At 32.1% G+C, this 16243-nt stretch overlaps 1 protein-coding gene across 1 annotated transcript in view; it reads left to right on the top strand.

The window, feature by feature from the left end:
* LOC118199463 (uncharacterized) overlaps positions 1–14884 on the top strand; it is an 86153-nt gene extending 71269 nt beyond the window's left edge. The window contains exon 11 of the mRNA XM_085823104.1: positions 14057–14884. Within this exon, the coding sequence (XP_085679230.1) occupies positions 14057–14170 (114 nt within the window). The 3' untranslated portion in view covers positions 14171–14884. The remainder of the gene's footprint in view (positions 1–14056) is intronic.
* The last annotated feature ends 1359 nt before the right edge of the window (positions 14885–16243 follow it).

Below are 16243 nucleotides of genomic sequence, written 5' to 3'. Positions count from 1 at the left end.
GGAAAGGAAGTCAAAGTATCATCTGTAATACAATGAGAAGGGGCTAAAACATTAATAGAGTCAATATCAGAATCGTTCACGTAAGTAAGTGGACGTGAATTCAAAATAGCCTCGATCTGAGTAAGTAGCGTTGACAATTCTTCGTAGGTTAAAAGAGTCTCTTTCAATACTCTTCTCAGATGAAATTTCGCTGAGCGAATGCCGGCTTCCTATATTCCTCCGAAGTGGGGCAAAGCAGGCGGTATAAAATGCCATTCAATAGATGACTTAGTTAGCTGTCGGGAAACCGATTCTGTTGCATACAAGGAAGACCAAATCTGATTTAGTTCTTGTAGTTTACGGCATGCTCCCACAAAATTGGTACCGTTGTCACTGTAAATGTGCCTTGGTGCACCGCGACGTGAAATGAAACGTCTAAGTGCAGCGATAAACGAGTTTGCCGTCAGGTCACTGACTGCTTCTATATGCACAGCTTTAGTCAACAAGCAAACAAACGGAGCTATATAGCCTTTCATTGTTTTAGAACCACGACCCTTATTAAATTCCATGGTAATAGGACCAGCGTAATCCACACCAGATGCGAAAAAAGGTCGTTCCAAAGTCACACGTTGTTCAGGTAAGTCACCCATCAATTGCGGATTTGAAGCAGGTTTAAATCGATGACATATTAAGCAATGGTTGACACAACTGCGTATCAGTCTCTTCCCTCCAATTATCCAGTAAGATTGCCTGATGAGGTGTGATAATAAAGAAGAACCAGCATGAAGGTAAGAAATATGAAGTTCTTTCACTAGTAATTCGCTAAATTTATGTCGAGAAGGAAGTATAACGGGATGTTTGATGTTAAATGCTAAAGATGAATTTCGAAGATGTCCTTCCACCCGTAAGAGACCATTTTTATCTACGAATGGGTATAGAGAACGTAGTTGGCTCTTTTTGGGTAAAAGTTTATCTTCCTTAATACATTGCAAATCATTTTTGAAATAATGATTCTGAATCTAACGAATAATGAACTTTTCTGCTACTCTAATATCTAGAAATGTTAGCGGCATAAAGTAGCTGGAGTTAATACCACTACGAGAAATGTTCTGAGCAACAAGATGCTTCTTGCAGTTAGTAATAAATCTTTGGCAGTAAGCCAGAATACGAACAATTTTACAACGCGAAGAACAATGCTCGAACAAATCAGATAATAAATCATTCTATTCACGTATATGAGAAATAAAAATAGGATCAGATCTTTGTTCAGCCTTTACTTCAGTTTCATCTTCAGATTTTAATTCATATTTAGGCATTTTTTCTCTTTCTGACGCAACCATGGTGGACCATTCCACCACAAAGTACAATTTGGTAGGAGTTGAGGTTCAATACCACGGGTAGCAACGTCTGCAGGATTTTGTTTAGAAGGAACATGATTCCAATGTTTAATAGGTATCACTTCTATGATTTGAGACGTTCTATTTGCCACAAAAGTTTTCCACTTACGTTGATGAGCGGATAGCCAAGACAGAACTACCTTGGAATCCGTCCACGCATAGATTTCAAAATTAAACCTTTTTAAAATGTTCATTAGAGATCGCATTAATCTGGTTAACAAATACTCAGCACAGAGTTCTAATCGAGGAATGGATACTTGCTTTATAGGCGCGACTTTAGTCTTTGATACCAAAAGATTAACCTTAACGTACCATTGCATTTTTGACGACAGTAAATGGCTGCTGCATAGGCCTGCGAAGATGCATCAGAAAATCCATGTAGTTGGATAACACTGTCCGTTGTAAGTATGACACATCTTGGAATTTCACAATTATTGATTTGACTGAATGTCTCTTAAAATTTAAACCAATCATTTGAGATATGCTGGGGAACAACTACATCCCAGTCGCCTTTAACTAACCATAGCTTTTGATAGAATATTTTAATCAATATAGTGCAAGGAGATAAAAGACCTAAAGGATCGAAAATGCGAGCATATTCTGCCAATATGCGTCTCTTTGTTATAGGTGCGTTGATGTGCAGTGTAGCTTTAAAACTGAAGGTATCAGTAGTTGAATTCCAAAAAAGTCCTAAGACTTTCGAACTCGAATTAGGAGATATCTCGAAATCAGAATTCAGTGAACAATGTTCCTTAAATTCAGTTAAGAATTCTACAGAATTCCACTTCCTCAAATCAAAACCACGTGCATGTAAAATTGAAGATACTTTCTTGCAGACGGATACTGCATCATCAACGGTATTTGCACCCGACAATAAGTCGTCCATATACATATCCTCTTGCAATATACGAAATACATCTGATTCCTCTTTAGAATCTAAAGCTACTTGAGTTGCTAAAATGAAGCAGAGGAAAGACCATACGTAACTGTTTTCAACTTGTACGTGCGCATTTTATCACTGGAATTGTATCGCCAAAGTATCGATTGATAATTCTGATCTTCAGGGGCTACCATCACCTGACGATGATCATCATCGTCTCCACATCGGCTGTGAAAACAATTTTAGGAAACGAAAATTAATCAAAATCTCAAAAATATCTCTTTGTAATTTCGGACCTACCCCTAAAAGAGAATTCAATAATATATTGTTTTAAGATTTACAAGATGCATCAAAAAATACTCTTAAGGGGGCTCATACACCTTAAAACCCATAAGATCTTCGAGTATATGACTGTTGGAAGAATTGAGCTAACTTATTTATTTTAAAAGCAATTACTTCCAACTTTTTACAGCTGACTACATAATATAGCTGAGTTTTGAAACAGTAATCAGTGTTGCCACAAATATTTTTGTAATTTAATCCTCTTTGTGACAAAATCTTTCGTCATGTTTCCACCTTGCGCGCACGGTTTAAAACATTCTGTTGCATACTTTAATTCCATATTTAATATATAGCTTTTAAAACATCTGTAAAGAACTGTGAACCAAAAATTCTAAGAATTTTAAGTTAAATTTTTATTTTATTTGGAGTTGAGTTTATAAAATGTATTTTATTAAAAAAATCTGTAATGTTTTCGTCCATAAAATTTTTTATTGTTAAAATATTCAACAGATTTTTGGTTCAATTAGAAAAAGTGTCCATATAAATAATTTCATCTAATTTCAAGTATATACAATTAGCCATTTTTAAAATATCATGCGCGCGAAGTGGAAAATTTTGTCACAAAGTGGATTAAATTTCAAAAATATTTGTGGCAACAAAAACTTTCAGGTTACTATTTTCCAAAGCAGCTATATTATGTAGTCAGCTTTAAAAAGTTGGAAGTAATTGTTTTTAAAATAAATAAAATATTCCAATTTTTGTAACAGCCACATATTCGAAGATCATAAGAGGTTTAAGGTGTATGAGTCCCCTTAATTTTGTCTTTGTGATAAAAGGTTTAATGACCGCATGATCAGGAAGATAAAACTTTTCTATATCCGATCTGTTAGATAATCATCATTAATCACAGTCATATGTCCTAACTGTTCATATTCATGTATAAAATCTTTATACTGTTTTTCAAATTCCGGATTATCTTTGAATTTTCGTTCCAAGAAACGCAACCTAGAAATTGCTGCCGGTTTTGAATCACCCAACTTCAAATGCGATTTATAGAATGGAAGTTTTACCACAAATCGCCCATCTGAATTAACAGAATGAGTATTTTGAAAATGTGATTCACAAAATTGTTCTTCAGGTGTCAGAAATTCCTTCTTCTCAACATCAACAATATCATCCATTTCCCAGAAACGCTTAAGTTCGTAATCAATATTTATATTATCTTCTAGCTTTATGAAGTGTGAATTTGCTGTTTTGGGACATTTCATATTATTTACGACCTTCCCAGCAATCACGCAACCGAAAATTGTATTTTGAGCTGCAGGCTCATTTTTCGAACCATATATTTGGCCACATCTTAAAACGGAGAAAAAATAATCAGCTCCTAAAATCAAATCAATTTCTTTGGGTTGAGCAAAATTCGGATCCGCTAACGGAATACATTTAATGTATTCTATATGCTTTACATTAATGACTTGTTCCGACAATGGCAAAGTTAACCTATCCAAAATGTATGCGTTAACATCAATTATTACATTACTTAACCTTGATCGAATTTTAAAATCAACAGAACCACGAGTCTTGGAAGCTGGCACTCCGCAAATTCCACGCAAAAAGAACCTTTGATTCGTTCTTTTTAATCCTAATTTTAGAACAGCTCGTTCAGAAATAAACGAACTTTCACTTCCGGAATACAATAATAATTTAATTTCGATAGTTTCGCCACTGGACGAAAATGCGAGTGCGAGAGCCGTAGGCAAAATCGCCGAGTTCCAATTTTGAATCGTATTACTGGCAACTACCTGACCTTGACCCTCGCATGATTCATTCGAAATTCTCTCTGGAGTGCTTTCGTTTTCATTTGGCGCTGTTACAAGCTGTACGTTGTTAACTTTAATATCTTCATGCAACAAACTATCATGCGTTTTTGAATTACACAAATTACACCTTAACTGTGAAATACAGTTTTTGATTAGTAATATTAGAATTCCTTGGAACATTTGGAACATTAGCCACATTCAATACATCTAATCAATTTTGATACTGAAGTTTCAAACTAAAATATTTCCATTCAAAATCTTCAATTTCTGACTGTTCTTCTGGTAATTGGGCAAGAAATTTATCAAAGTCTGAATAAATCCTTTCCAAGCGCTCCAGATGAAAAATTACTTCATTTTTAGATAAATCGGAAGAAATAGTATTCTGAAGCCTTGTGAAGGCCGCTTTTGCCCTGCCACGCAATCTAATGACAGTAGCTTGATCCATAATAAGTAATCGAAATATTCAAGTTCAAAATGAAAATCAATACAAAATATATAAAACTTCAAGTATCAAATTCAGATGTAAATCGAAATAAAAAGCACTTATCTGTACTTGAACTGCTGACGAATCCCCAATCTCGCCGGTGCCTCCAGAAATTTGGTAAAGTCGCTAAGCACTGGTAGTTCGGTCCGAGGTTCGAATCCTGCGAACGGGCTTTCTGCACGGGTGTTTTCGTGGTTTTCCCCATGTGTAAAGTGTATACGAGCCAGTTTCCCTTAGAAAGTGCTCCACGAAGGCATCCCTCCCCTTAGGCAGATAGCCCTCGAGGCTTTGTCGTAATTGAATAACCTAACCTAACCTAACCTCCAGAAATTTGTTTACGTTCCTCGTATTACAATGGCGCCGAAATGGATGACGCAGTTTCGACTTTAAATCCTTAATAAATTCCACGACTCTTGGTCTATTTAAACCAAATTGAATACATTTAATAATAAAACATTCATACGTAAACATTTAGTAATAATTCAACAGTACAGATAAGTTATAAAATAAGAATTACAACCGTTACAGGCCAGCTACGCTTTTACCGACCGAATTCTACGAGCAACAAATCTCAAAAGCATGTTGCAACGCACGGCAACTAAAAGGTGGAAATTAATTCAATAGGCGTGGAAGTGAACACTTACTGTGGACAGAAAATAAAACTCGTGTAAATCTAGCATAAAAATTTATTATCTACTACTTGCAGTTAAATAATAAAAAATGCTACAAAACAAATCTTTCGACATCTCATCTGCTAGTGCAGCACTACTACTGCTGTAGCGACAAGCTGGTAGTTAAACTGGATGAAAATTTCAAGCAACTGTGTTAGATGATATAAAGCTGTTGCTTCGGATGGCAAAAAATAGCTAATTTCTATATTTACTGAACTTGATTAACGCCAGCACTCAGTCTTCCTACTCGAATGGGCTATTTGTTACGTAATTAGCAGCACAGCGGCGAGAATTCTACTCTTTCATACATGTTAAGAATGCATGTTAAGATTTTGTCCTAGTTTAAACTTACGCCGCTTATAGTTCAAGTTTTCATAAACCTCTGATTTGAGTAAGTATGTGATAAAACAAGGCATAAAGGAAAAAATTAACATAAAGCTAGCTGTTAGTAAATCTTAATCATAAATGTTACAAGTTAAATCCCAGATGAGGTACTTTAAATGTTCCAGTCATAAAGCAGAATAAAAATTTTAAAGGCCATTAAACTCATATTCTCTATCCAGACTAAAACCATAAAAGAACATTTTAGAGCGACAGAAAAAAATAATTCCCATTACATGTTCTAAGAAATATTAAATATTTGAGGGCATTCACATATATATATGTATATATATATATAATTTATTTACTAAAGAATTATTGATTATATTATCTCCTAAGATTAATTTTAGTAGAATTATCATATATATATAGGTGAAAAATAATATTCTTAATGCTTCCGTTAAAATGTTGCTTTGATACTGTGGTTCCGGTGATAAAAAGTTTTTTAATATAAGTAAAATAAAGTGCAATTAAAAGTGTAAATACTAAATAAACAATATTATCACAATATTATCTTGACCACAAAGGTCTTTTTTAGTTTGTTCTCCTTTCTTTAATTATATATATATATATATAATGTTGTATGATCTTAAATTCACTTAGTGCGAAATCCCGTTATTCTACTACTTGTGCAATAGCTGCAAAGTAAGTTAATAATAATTTATTTACCAAAGAAATATTAATTATATTATCTTCTAAGATTAATTTTAGTAGAATTATATAAAAAGAGTGAATCCATAGTTAGTAAGTTTAATTCCGAAAATTGTTTTAAAGTAACTTGAATGTAAATTGTTGAAAATGTTTAACGGGGACTTAAATTAAATCATGAATAACAAAATTTCAATTGTAAAAAGAAATTAAATTAAAAGCAAGTAATCATTGCCATTGATCGGAAATTAGTTGACTTTTCAAGGGGAACAAACCAACTCCCGTTCAATGAACAATAATTAAGAAATAAATAGGAAGGTGTTTCGTCCTTTACTCAAGTAATAAGGCGATGCCAAACTGACAATTTAAGTTAGGCCAAATATTTCCGTGAATTGAAGCGATCAAGAACCAAAGCAAAGCCCCAAAGAACTCATTCTGATTAAGCATTTTCGCTAATTTAATTTTGAGTGAAAAGCAATTTATGTAGTGAAATTGATAAATTACTTGAGTAATTATCTCTCGACACCCTCGTGTTTATGCATTTTAATTCAAAACTATTTGTAAAAAATTAAACATTGGAAAATGGTATTATGAAATAGAACTCAAAGTAATTGAAATAAACATTAGAAAATTAAGAAATATAAGAAATATAATGCAATTTTTGCAAAAACATATCAAAAGATAAAAAATGAAATTTAAAATATATATAATAAGAAAAGGGAATGTACATGAAGGTATAAAAGGCCAGAAAAAGCATTAATTAACTTACGTTCTTTCTAGTGGGAAATGGGCAAAGTGTTTTCTTCGCGTCTTACTCAGAAGGGTTGTGCGTCTGAAATTCTTTATCGGCAGCGGGGCTTTGAATTATTTCAGGCGGTGAAACTTGTGTGAAGTAATTTATGGGAGAGGGAGTGACTAGGAATGCTTGAGGGACATATGTTGTGGAGTTTTTATGTGAGTGAAACCGTCTGTTAAAATTTTGAATATGCAAGTGAAGGGAAATTAACTAATTTCTAATTGTCGTGTCATAACAAGGAAGAAATTAAGAAAAGGAAAAGAATTTTCACTGTCAAAGAGCTATTGGACAGACTAAAGATTATGAAATAGGCCCATTTTTTTAGTAACAGCATAAGTCTGAAAACAATTAGCTTTTTACATTATATACAGCTTTGTGATTACACTTTGTACAAATCCTTCAACTGATGAATCTTAATAGATGGAAAACCTACCTAAAATGCACACTTTTTCATAACTACATTAAATTTCAAAATTAACTTTTTAAACAAGTCAGAGGTCTTCCAGTGGGGTCCCATTCCAGTACCTCGTTCTGTAATATCTTTTTATTTATCAAGGAATTTAACTTCCAAAAATATCTACAACAACAAGAAATAAATTACTACAAGCACACTTGCAGATATATAGATGATCTTATTACAATAAATAATTGTAATAAAATTGAACACTCCGAGATTTATCCAAATTGTCTTACACTTAATAAAACTAATAATTCACAAAATAGCATAGACTATCTAGATCTTCAAATCATTAACTACAAAAAAAATTTACTTTTTGACAAAACAAGAAACTTCAATTTCAATACTAACAAATTAATAAATTGGAATTCCAACATATCCAAAAACGTAATTAACAATACAATAATAAATCAAATACAACGTATTAAAAATATCTGCACAGCTACGATAGATCTACAAAGCGAAATTTTGCTCCTTATTAAAATTCTCAAAAATAATCTAATACCTAATCCATTTATTAACCATTGCCTTAAAAGAGCAGGCGTTAAATACTCACTCTAAATCCTTTAACTGATAGGGATATGATAATTTGTTCCTAAACCTGAGAAAGTGGTATAAGTTGGATGACTATCAGTTGAAGGATTTGTACATAGTGTAATTACAAAGCTGTATATAATGTAAAAAGCTAATTGTTTCAGACTTATGCTGTTACTAAAAAATGGGCCTATTTCATAATCTTTAGTCTGTCCAATAGCTCTTTGACAGTGAAAATTCCTTTTTTCCTTTTCTTAATTTCTTCCTCGTTACGACACCACAATTAGCAAGAAATTAATTAATTTCCATTCACTAGTATATTCAAAATTTTAACAGACCGTTCCACTCACATAAGAACTCCACGACATACGTCCCTCAAGCATTCCTAGTCACTCACTCTCCCATAAATTACTTCACATAAGTTTCGCCGCCTGAAATAATTTAAAGCCCCCGCTCCCATATAAGGAATTTCAGACACACAACCCTTCTGAGTAAGCTGCGAAGAAAACACTTTGCCCACTTCTCACTAGAAAGAACGTAAGTTAATTAATGCTTTTTCTGGCCTTTTATATCTTCATGTACATTCCCTTTTCTTATTATATATATTTTAAATTTAAATTTTTATTTTTTAATTTGTTTTTGCAAAGATTGCATTATATTTCTTCTATTTCGTAATTAATTTTTTACAAATAGTTTTGAATTAAAATGCATAAACACGAGGGTGTCGGGGGACAATTACTCAAGTAGTTTATCAATTTTACTGCCTAAATTGCTTTTCACTCAAAATTAAATTAGCGAAAGTGCTTAATCAGAATGAGTTCTTTGGTGCTCTGCATTGGTTCCTGATCTCTTCAATTCACGGAAATATTTGGCCTAACTTAAATTGCCAGTTTGGCATCGCCTTATTACTTGAGTAAAGGACGAAACACCTTTGTACTTGTTTCTTAATTATTGTTCATTGAACGGGAGTTGGTTTGTTCCCCTTGAAAAGTCAACTAATTTCCGATCAATGGCAATGATTACTTGCTTTTAATTTAATTACTTGCTTAATTTCTTTTCACAATTGAAATTTTGTTATTCATGATTTAATTTAAGTCCCCGTTAAACATTTTTAACAATTTGCATTCAAGTTACTTAAGTTAACAATTTACATTCAAAACAATTTTCGGAATTAAACTTACTAACTATGGATTCACTCTTTTTAGGTAATTCAGCTAAAATTAATCTTAGGAGATAATATAACCAATATTTCTTTATTAAATACATTATATATATATATAATCGACAAATGTAATCAAACAATTTAGAGGATTAAAATAAAGTAAAAAAATAAAGCTTTTTAAGGCGTTTTAAAGGTGCTAAACAAGAAGCAACATGAATTTATTAATATTACACTCTCCGATGTGGGTACTACATGAATTCCTTGTACGGCCAAACCGTCACAAATCCAACTTCCCTCAAATCTGCTTTCAAGTTTTGATGACATTCAGGATGCCACTCTCTCAACCTTAGATGAAATCCTTGACTCTGTCTTTCTAAAGGATGATCTAGCTCAACATTCTCCTATTCAAACCCTGATCTGTGATTGCAATGACATTCCGCAAACAGACAACGACATTCCATTCTCGAAACAAGAAATCAATCTAAAAATTAAAATCTTAGCTTTAAAAAAGGCACCAGGCCCAGATGGCATTGTGTGATGCCCAGATGGCAATCACATTATAAAATTAATCAGTCAGACCCATCCTGATATAATCTGTAGTTTTTGCAGTCTATGTATAGAACCCTCGTTCTTTCTTGATTGCCTGGAAATTGGTAATATAATACTCTTCAAAAATATGAATGAAAGCTCCAATGAACCTAAATCTTATCGTCCGATATATCTTCTCCCAGCCCTGGGAAAAAATTTCGTGAGATGTTTCATTGGCCACCTAAATTTTCATGTTCACAGCAAAAACTTAATGAGTAATAATCAGTTTGGATTTCAAAGCTTACTTTCAGCAAGTCATGCAATCAATTCAGCTCTTTAGCAAGTCAAAAAGAATAAAATCAACCAAACTTCATTCTGCAATAATATGCCTTGACTTAAAATCAGCTTTTGATTCTTCAAGGGGGCCAACAGTTTTACAGGCTCTAAATTCCTATAAGTGTCCTCAAAATTTATTTCTAACTATTCAAGATTATTTCAGAAACAGGAAAAGTATGATTCTTTGTAACAACAAATGAAATTGTGCGTAATCACGTCAGAGCCTTTCCCAGGGCTTTTGCATCATTGTAGAACTCTAGAACAGGGGTTCTCAATCGGTGGTACGCTTATACCACTCGAGGTACGCAAGAGAAAAATAGGTGGTACTCAAAGAAGTAAAGTATTTTTAACTAAATTCAAAAATTAAGACTTCAACATCCTGACATAGATTTTTCTCAATACTCGTAAATTTATGCAATCTGAGCTTTGTTCAAGAGTGGTGGTGGTAATAGTGCTTTGTAGTGGTGGTACAAAAGGTTTTCAATTTTATTTAGATGGTACACGTTAGTCAAAAGGTTGAAACCTGCTGCTCTAGAATATCAGTTTCAACATTATGTTTGCCTATTCATGGCCAAAACACTCAAAAGGTGTCGCTTTTCCAGACTATATTGCCTGTTTGTAGGCGAGTACTTCCGCAAAAACGAAAATCATCTGAAAGCGTTTCCGCGTGTACAATGTATGAAGCCTGGTATAGTATTAAATAATATAATAAAGTTAAATATATTGAAAAAACAGTATACATATGTATAATATATTCCCTAGATATTTATATTTGTTAGCGCATGCGGTTTTTATTTAAAAGTATTCCTCAATATATAAACAAAAGGAGGGAAATGAACATTCGTTATCTTAATAGTTATAACATTCACTCTTACCCGTCTGACAACTTACAGATTCCATTACAGTCATGAGATTTCTCTAAAAGTAATTTTAAAGAACGATTCTCATATTTCTTACTCTGTTTTATAATAGTTAGATGCTGTTTGCGTGTACCAACTTCTAACTTTTACAACATTTTTCATTTTACGCTGAATTGGGTTAAGCTACTTCCTGGATGATGAAAACGACTTTGTGTAGCTTTTCTGTTTAAAATAAAGCAATTTCCTTTCTCTCGTTTCTCGAAATAACGAGTTTCATCAGACTTAAGGTATTATTTGGGAATATAAAATTTAACGAAAGATCGTATTTTTTTTTTTTTTTTTTTTTTTTTTTTTTTTTTTTTTGATTGAAAATAACAGTAGAGAGATCAGAAGAAAGTAAACTCTAGAAGAAATGCACTAAGTAGTCACTTAACTAGGTTAAAATTGACAGTTTTGGGTCAAATCCTTTTAACTAGGAGAGAAAACTATTACAAATCTCTTGAAAAGAAAAGGTAACCATTTTAAAACAAGTGAATGGAAACATATCAGAGCTGATTTAAAAAAAAAAAAAAAATGGTTGCACTGGATTCTTCTTAAAAAATCGTGATCGTTTATAAAGGCATATACATTTTAGTGCAATAATAGCAAAATTATAAATATAAAAGTTTTAATAAGAACATTTATAATTAGAGACAGATTCTCTAAAATGTCAGAATTTGCGGAGTAGCAAACATTTCAGCCAAAAACTCCGTTAATTGGAAAAGCAAATATGTTCTCTCAAATATGGGTAACATGCAGCATCTTTTTTGTACGTCCGTAGCAATAATAATTAATATAAGGTGAGAAAACTGAGACAGAACTCATTGAGGCAAATTTAACTCGGGCGATATCGAAATACCATTAAAAGTTTTCCTGAAATAGAATAAACATTTTAATTTCATTTCCAAAAGAGCAGGATTAATAGGAACACGAACAGACATATGTATATGTTGGAGATGTAGATCTATAAAGCAAAGTAAATTTGAATATTTGTCATACAAGCTCAAAGTACTGGCGTTAACCCTTTGCGGCAGAGTGTGTCCAGTCTGGACACACCTAAAAGTTTCCTTTTGTATGCACAGAAAATTGAATGAAAAAGGATTTATAGGTTACTATAGGTTACTCTGAACCTTCTTTATTTATAGTAGATGGCAGCTCAACACAAACCAGTCCATATATTTTAACCATGTTTAGTTTTTTAAGACCCTCATTTTTCAAAGAAATCTTCCAGATTTTTTTAGGGTATAAAAGGAATTGTTTGAAAAGTAATTTCTATGTTATTTTTAGCTGTATGCTAATCTCCTTATTCTATATTAGTTTAAAATTTTTACCGTGAAATCTTGCCTAAAATCAAACGGCGAACCTTAGGTGTGCCCAGACCGGGCTCACCGATAATCTAGGACAAATGAGAGTCTGTATTCTTTGTTTCTCCGCATCTCATCGGTTAGTTCATTGACAACAATACTCTTTTCGAAGCTCTATTCAATTAGTGTGTCCACTTTGGGCACACCCACAGAATTAAACCATAAATTACAGAATTAAACCGTCACAAAATTTTACTTGTGTACTCCTCTAGGCCTAATTAGACTGCCTACCTTTTTTTTTTTTATCAAAACTCCAACTTTAAAGGGTTAAGTGCATGCTGTGTAATGAAATGATTGAGCCTCTGCACAAGTCTTCCTCGGACAAATTTTGGAATTATCTCATTTTGTTTATGTTGCTGTTCACTTTTGAAATTCCATAAATCATCACATTTAATAACATTTTACGAAACATTTACAGCTTGTTGCCAAAGTATGTAGTTAACCTCGGTATATTTCAGAGGCAGCATCTTAGTTCGTCTGAAGCTAATTAAAAAATTCTAAATGTAATCGACGCAACGTATTTCAAACTGCATCACAATTTAATTATATACATAAATGCTCAATAGCTATATAAAACTATTACAGCGCACAAAAGGAAAAGCCACAAAGGTCATAATTTGCACTGACGTAAAATAAAAACTTATACAAGAGCTACAAATTGCAGACAAATGCATACAGGATAAAAATAAAAAAACATTGTTTGTAGTAATATCTTTCTGTTTAAGATATGACTAAATACTAGCAAAGATTTGCTGAAAAATAATCAGCTGCCACTTGCAGTTATAATCCTGATATAGAATCACCATAAAACATTTAGTTTGACGATTCTTTGGGAAATAATCTTTCATACTCGTACATGGAATTGTATTCTATGTATCTTAAATTTCTTTCATCCCTACCAGTGGCCGAGTGGTTAAGACTGCCGAATACTAGCAATTCGACCACCTTTTGATTCGAACCCTGTCGAATGGGCTGGCTCCATTGTTACTTTTCGTGCCTTTTACTACATTTAACGTGAAAATAGAGTCCACTTTCCTCAGAAACTCCTCTTCGAACGCATCCTTCTTCTTCAGCAGATAACTCTAGTGGCTATATTCGGACGCATATTCAAATTAATCTAACTTTAAATTTCTTTCAGTCAATTGTATGTACTTTTCATCATATATTTCATGCGATCATCCGAAGGGGCATTAAAATTCCTTTTTTTTAATCTTGTTTTCAGATTTTACAAAAATGATCAATATATACTCATTTAACTCAATAATTTCCCAAGCATATAATAAATTTGTTTTAAAAACAGTTATCAGGTTATGTATTAATTCATTAGCGGTTAGTTTTGCAGCTATTGAAAATCGCTGCCTATAAATAAAATGCAAAGGTATTGCATTTAAATGCATGGCATGAAAATAAATGACATATCTTTTTTTCCCTTTTACAGCTGGATCGTAGCATGAGTCGATCGTCTCTGATTTCAGCCAACAGTCGGACATCCGGACGCTGCAACTGGCCATCACCCCTTGCTTACATTGTTTACCAGAATAATTGTTTTTAACTTTCTTTATGTGAATTTTTTTTAATTTTGGTTGAACAGAAGTTTAGCAGTATTCAAAATCAAGATGTTTCAGAATTTCTTGCAGATGTACTCTGAATAAGAATGTGCCATTAATAATGGCGGAAAAAAATACTTTTCTGATATGTACGACGAAGGAAATTATGGCAACTTAATAAGAACGCCAACAATTTTATTCTGCAGAATAATTTCACTCTCAGTTACGTGCACGCGGTATTAAGATAAAAAATAGGTTAAAAAGTCTTCTTTAACTAAATTTAATAATTTTCTTTTCCCCTACTAATTATCTGACAGACATCTTTACTTTATCTCACCAAAATCTTTTAACCATAATTGCCGCAGCTGCTTCATTACGTAGAATGCTATCATTCGAATTTTAGTTACTAACGTTTGATAAAACACTTATTAAAACATTAAAAATGAATGAATGTTTGAAAATGCTCCTTTAGTACAATAATTTAAATATAAATTAAATATACCACCTATTCATGAATTTCTTGCCTTCTTATAAGTCTTTGACTGAAATAATAATCATGACCCTGATAATGATTTTGATTTTTTAAAACGATAGGAATTTTAATATAGCATTGATGTTTTATTTTCTATAATGCCATTGCTAATTAAATAATTTTAATACTGCAGTAGCTAACATACAGTAGCTATAACTAAGAGCATAATATTTATATGCTTTAAGCATGTTATAATAGGCATGGCAATACATAATATACGTATTTCGATTTACAATGACAGAAACTTTATTGAGTATGTTTATTACTTTACAAGTTTTAATGAACTCTGGTATTTTTTGTTCCAAGAGAATTTATACTAATATATTTGTTAATATTAATAACTTTAAATGCATATACCAAATTAAACAAATGCATTTTAAGGTCATTTTTCCAAAAATATTTATTGCTACAAATATAATATTAAAATGTTAATATTATTAATATTTTTTCCTACAAGTAAAATAAATTAGGTAATTATGATTATTTGTCCCAATAAAGAACAGTTTTAGTATGTTTATGATTATATCATTCGAGATTTTGGAGAATTGTACTTTAAATTTGCGTCACAAAATATCGTTTTGGGTATTTCTGAACTTCTGTTACTCATATACAGCAGCATTCTTTTAAACTTTTTTTTCATTATTTTTTACATTGTTTGTGAACTTTTCAGCTATTCTTTAAATAATTGTACGACACGAATAGGAATCTCAAATTACATATTTTGCCAAAATAACTGAAAGTTATGTTTATATCTCTAGTAAAATCTTCTCAGCTTTACTATATAATCTGGTATAAGTATGGCATTGAAAGAAGCAATAAAGAAAATTATAATTACTTTCAAGGATTTAAACCCGAGAATCCCAAACGTTTTCTTCCACCGACCCTATTTAAAGGAATGATTTTCTTCATTGTCCGTTTTATAGTTTTCTGTATATTATACAATATGCAAAATAATCATAATACAAATAATGGAACATAAATAACTAGATTTATATTCAATTATATTTTTGTTAGCCCAAATGGCGTTAGCCCAGAAGGGCTATTAATTTCCTTTTGGCATTTTGCGTTGAAAACTTTAAATGCCGGTTCACTTTTCAGAATGTTTCCACCAAATATTAGAGCCCTGTGTTACATTTAAAGAAATTAAATAATGAAGAATCTGCATAAATGTATGTATATTTCTCGCTTAATGATAAAAAAAAAATTGTACCTAGAGCCATCCAATTTTGAATAACGTAATCTTCCACCGAATATGGGCAACTGAAACCCCTAATTTGTAATTTTATATTTGTTTATTATCGATTTCATATTTTGTAATATTTCAACGAATTTTTCATTAACGAACTCAACGATTTCAAAGCGGACAAGGAGCAGTGTATGGAAAAAAGCATTTTTATCTCCAGCGAGCGAGACTGTGTGTCGGAAATTCTAAAGATGTGCTTATTTTAAAATTATTTTTCGATATTGCTGTTGAATTGAATTTTATGTTTTAAGTTGAAAGAACATGCTATTTAAAAAATAAAGTAACTCACAAAGGTTAAAAAAA

Source organism: Stegodyphus dumicola, chromosome 9 (genome assembly GCF_044657685.1).
Source record: "Stegodyphus dumicola isolate Sdum_Otavi_A_Nest chromosome 9, ASM4465768v1".
Taxonomy (NCBI): domain Eukaryota; kingdom Metazoa; phylum Arthropoda; class Arachnida; order Araneae; family Eresidae; genus Stegodyphus; species Stegodyphus dumicola.
The sequence above is the reverse complement of the archived record's forward strand: the minus strand, read 5'-3'. Positions and strand labels throughout refer to the sequence as shown.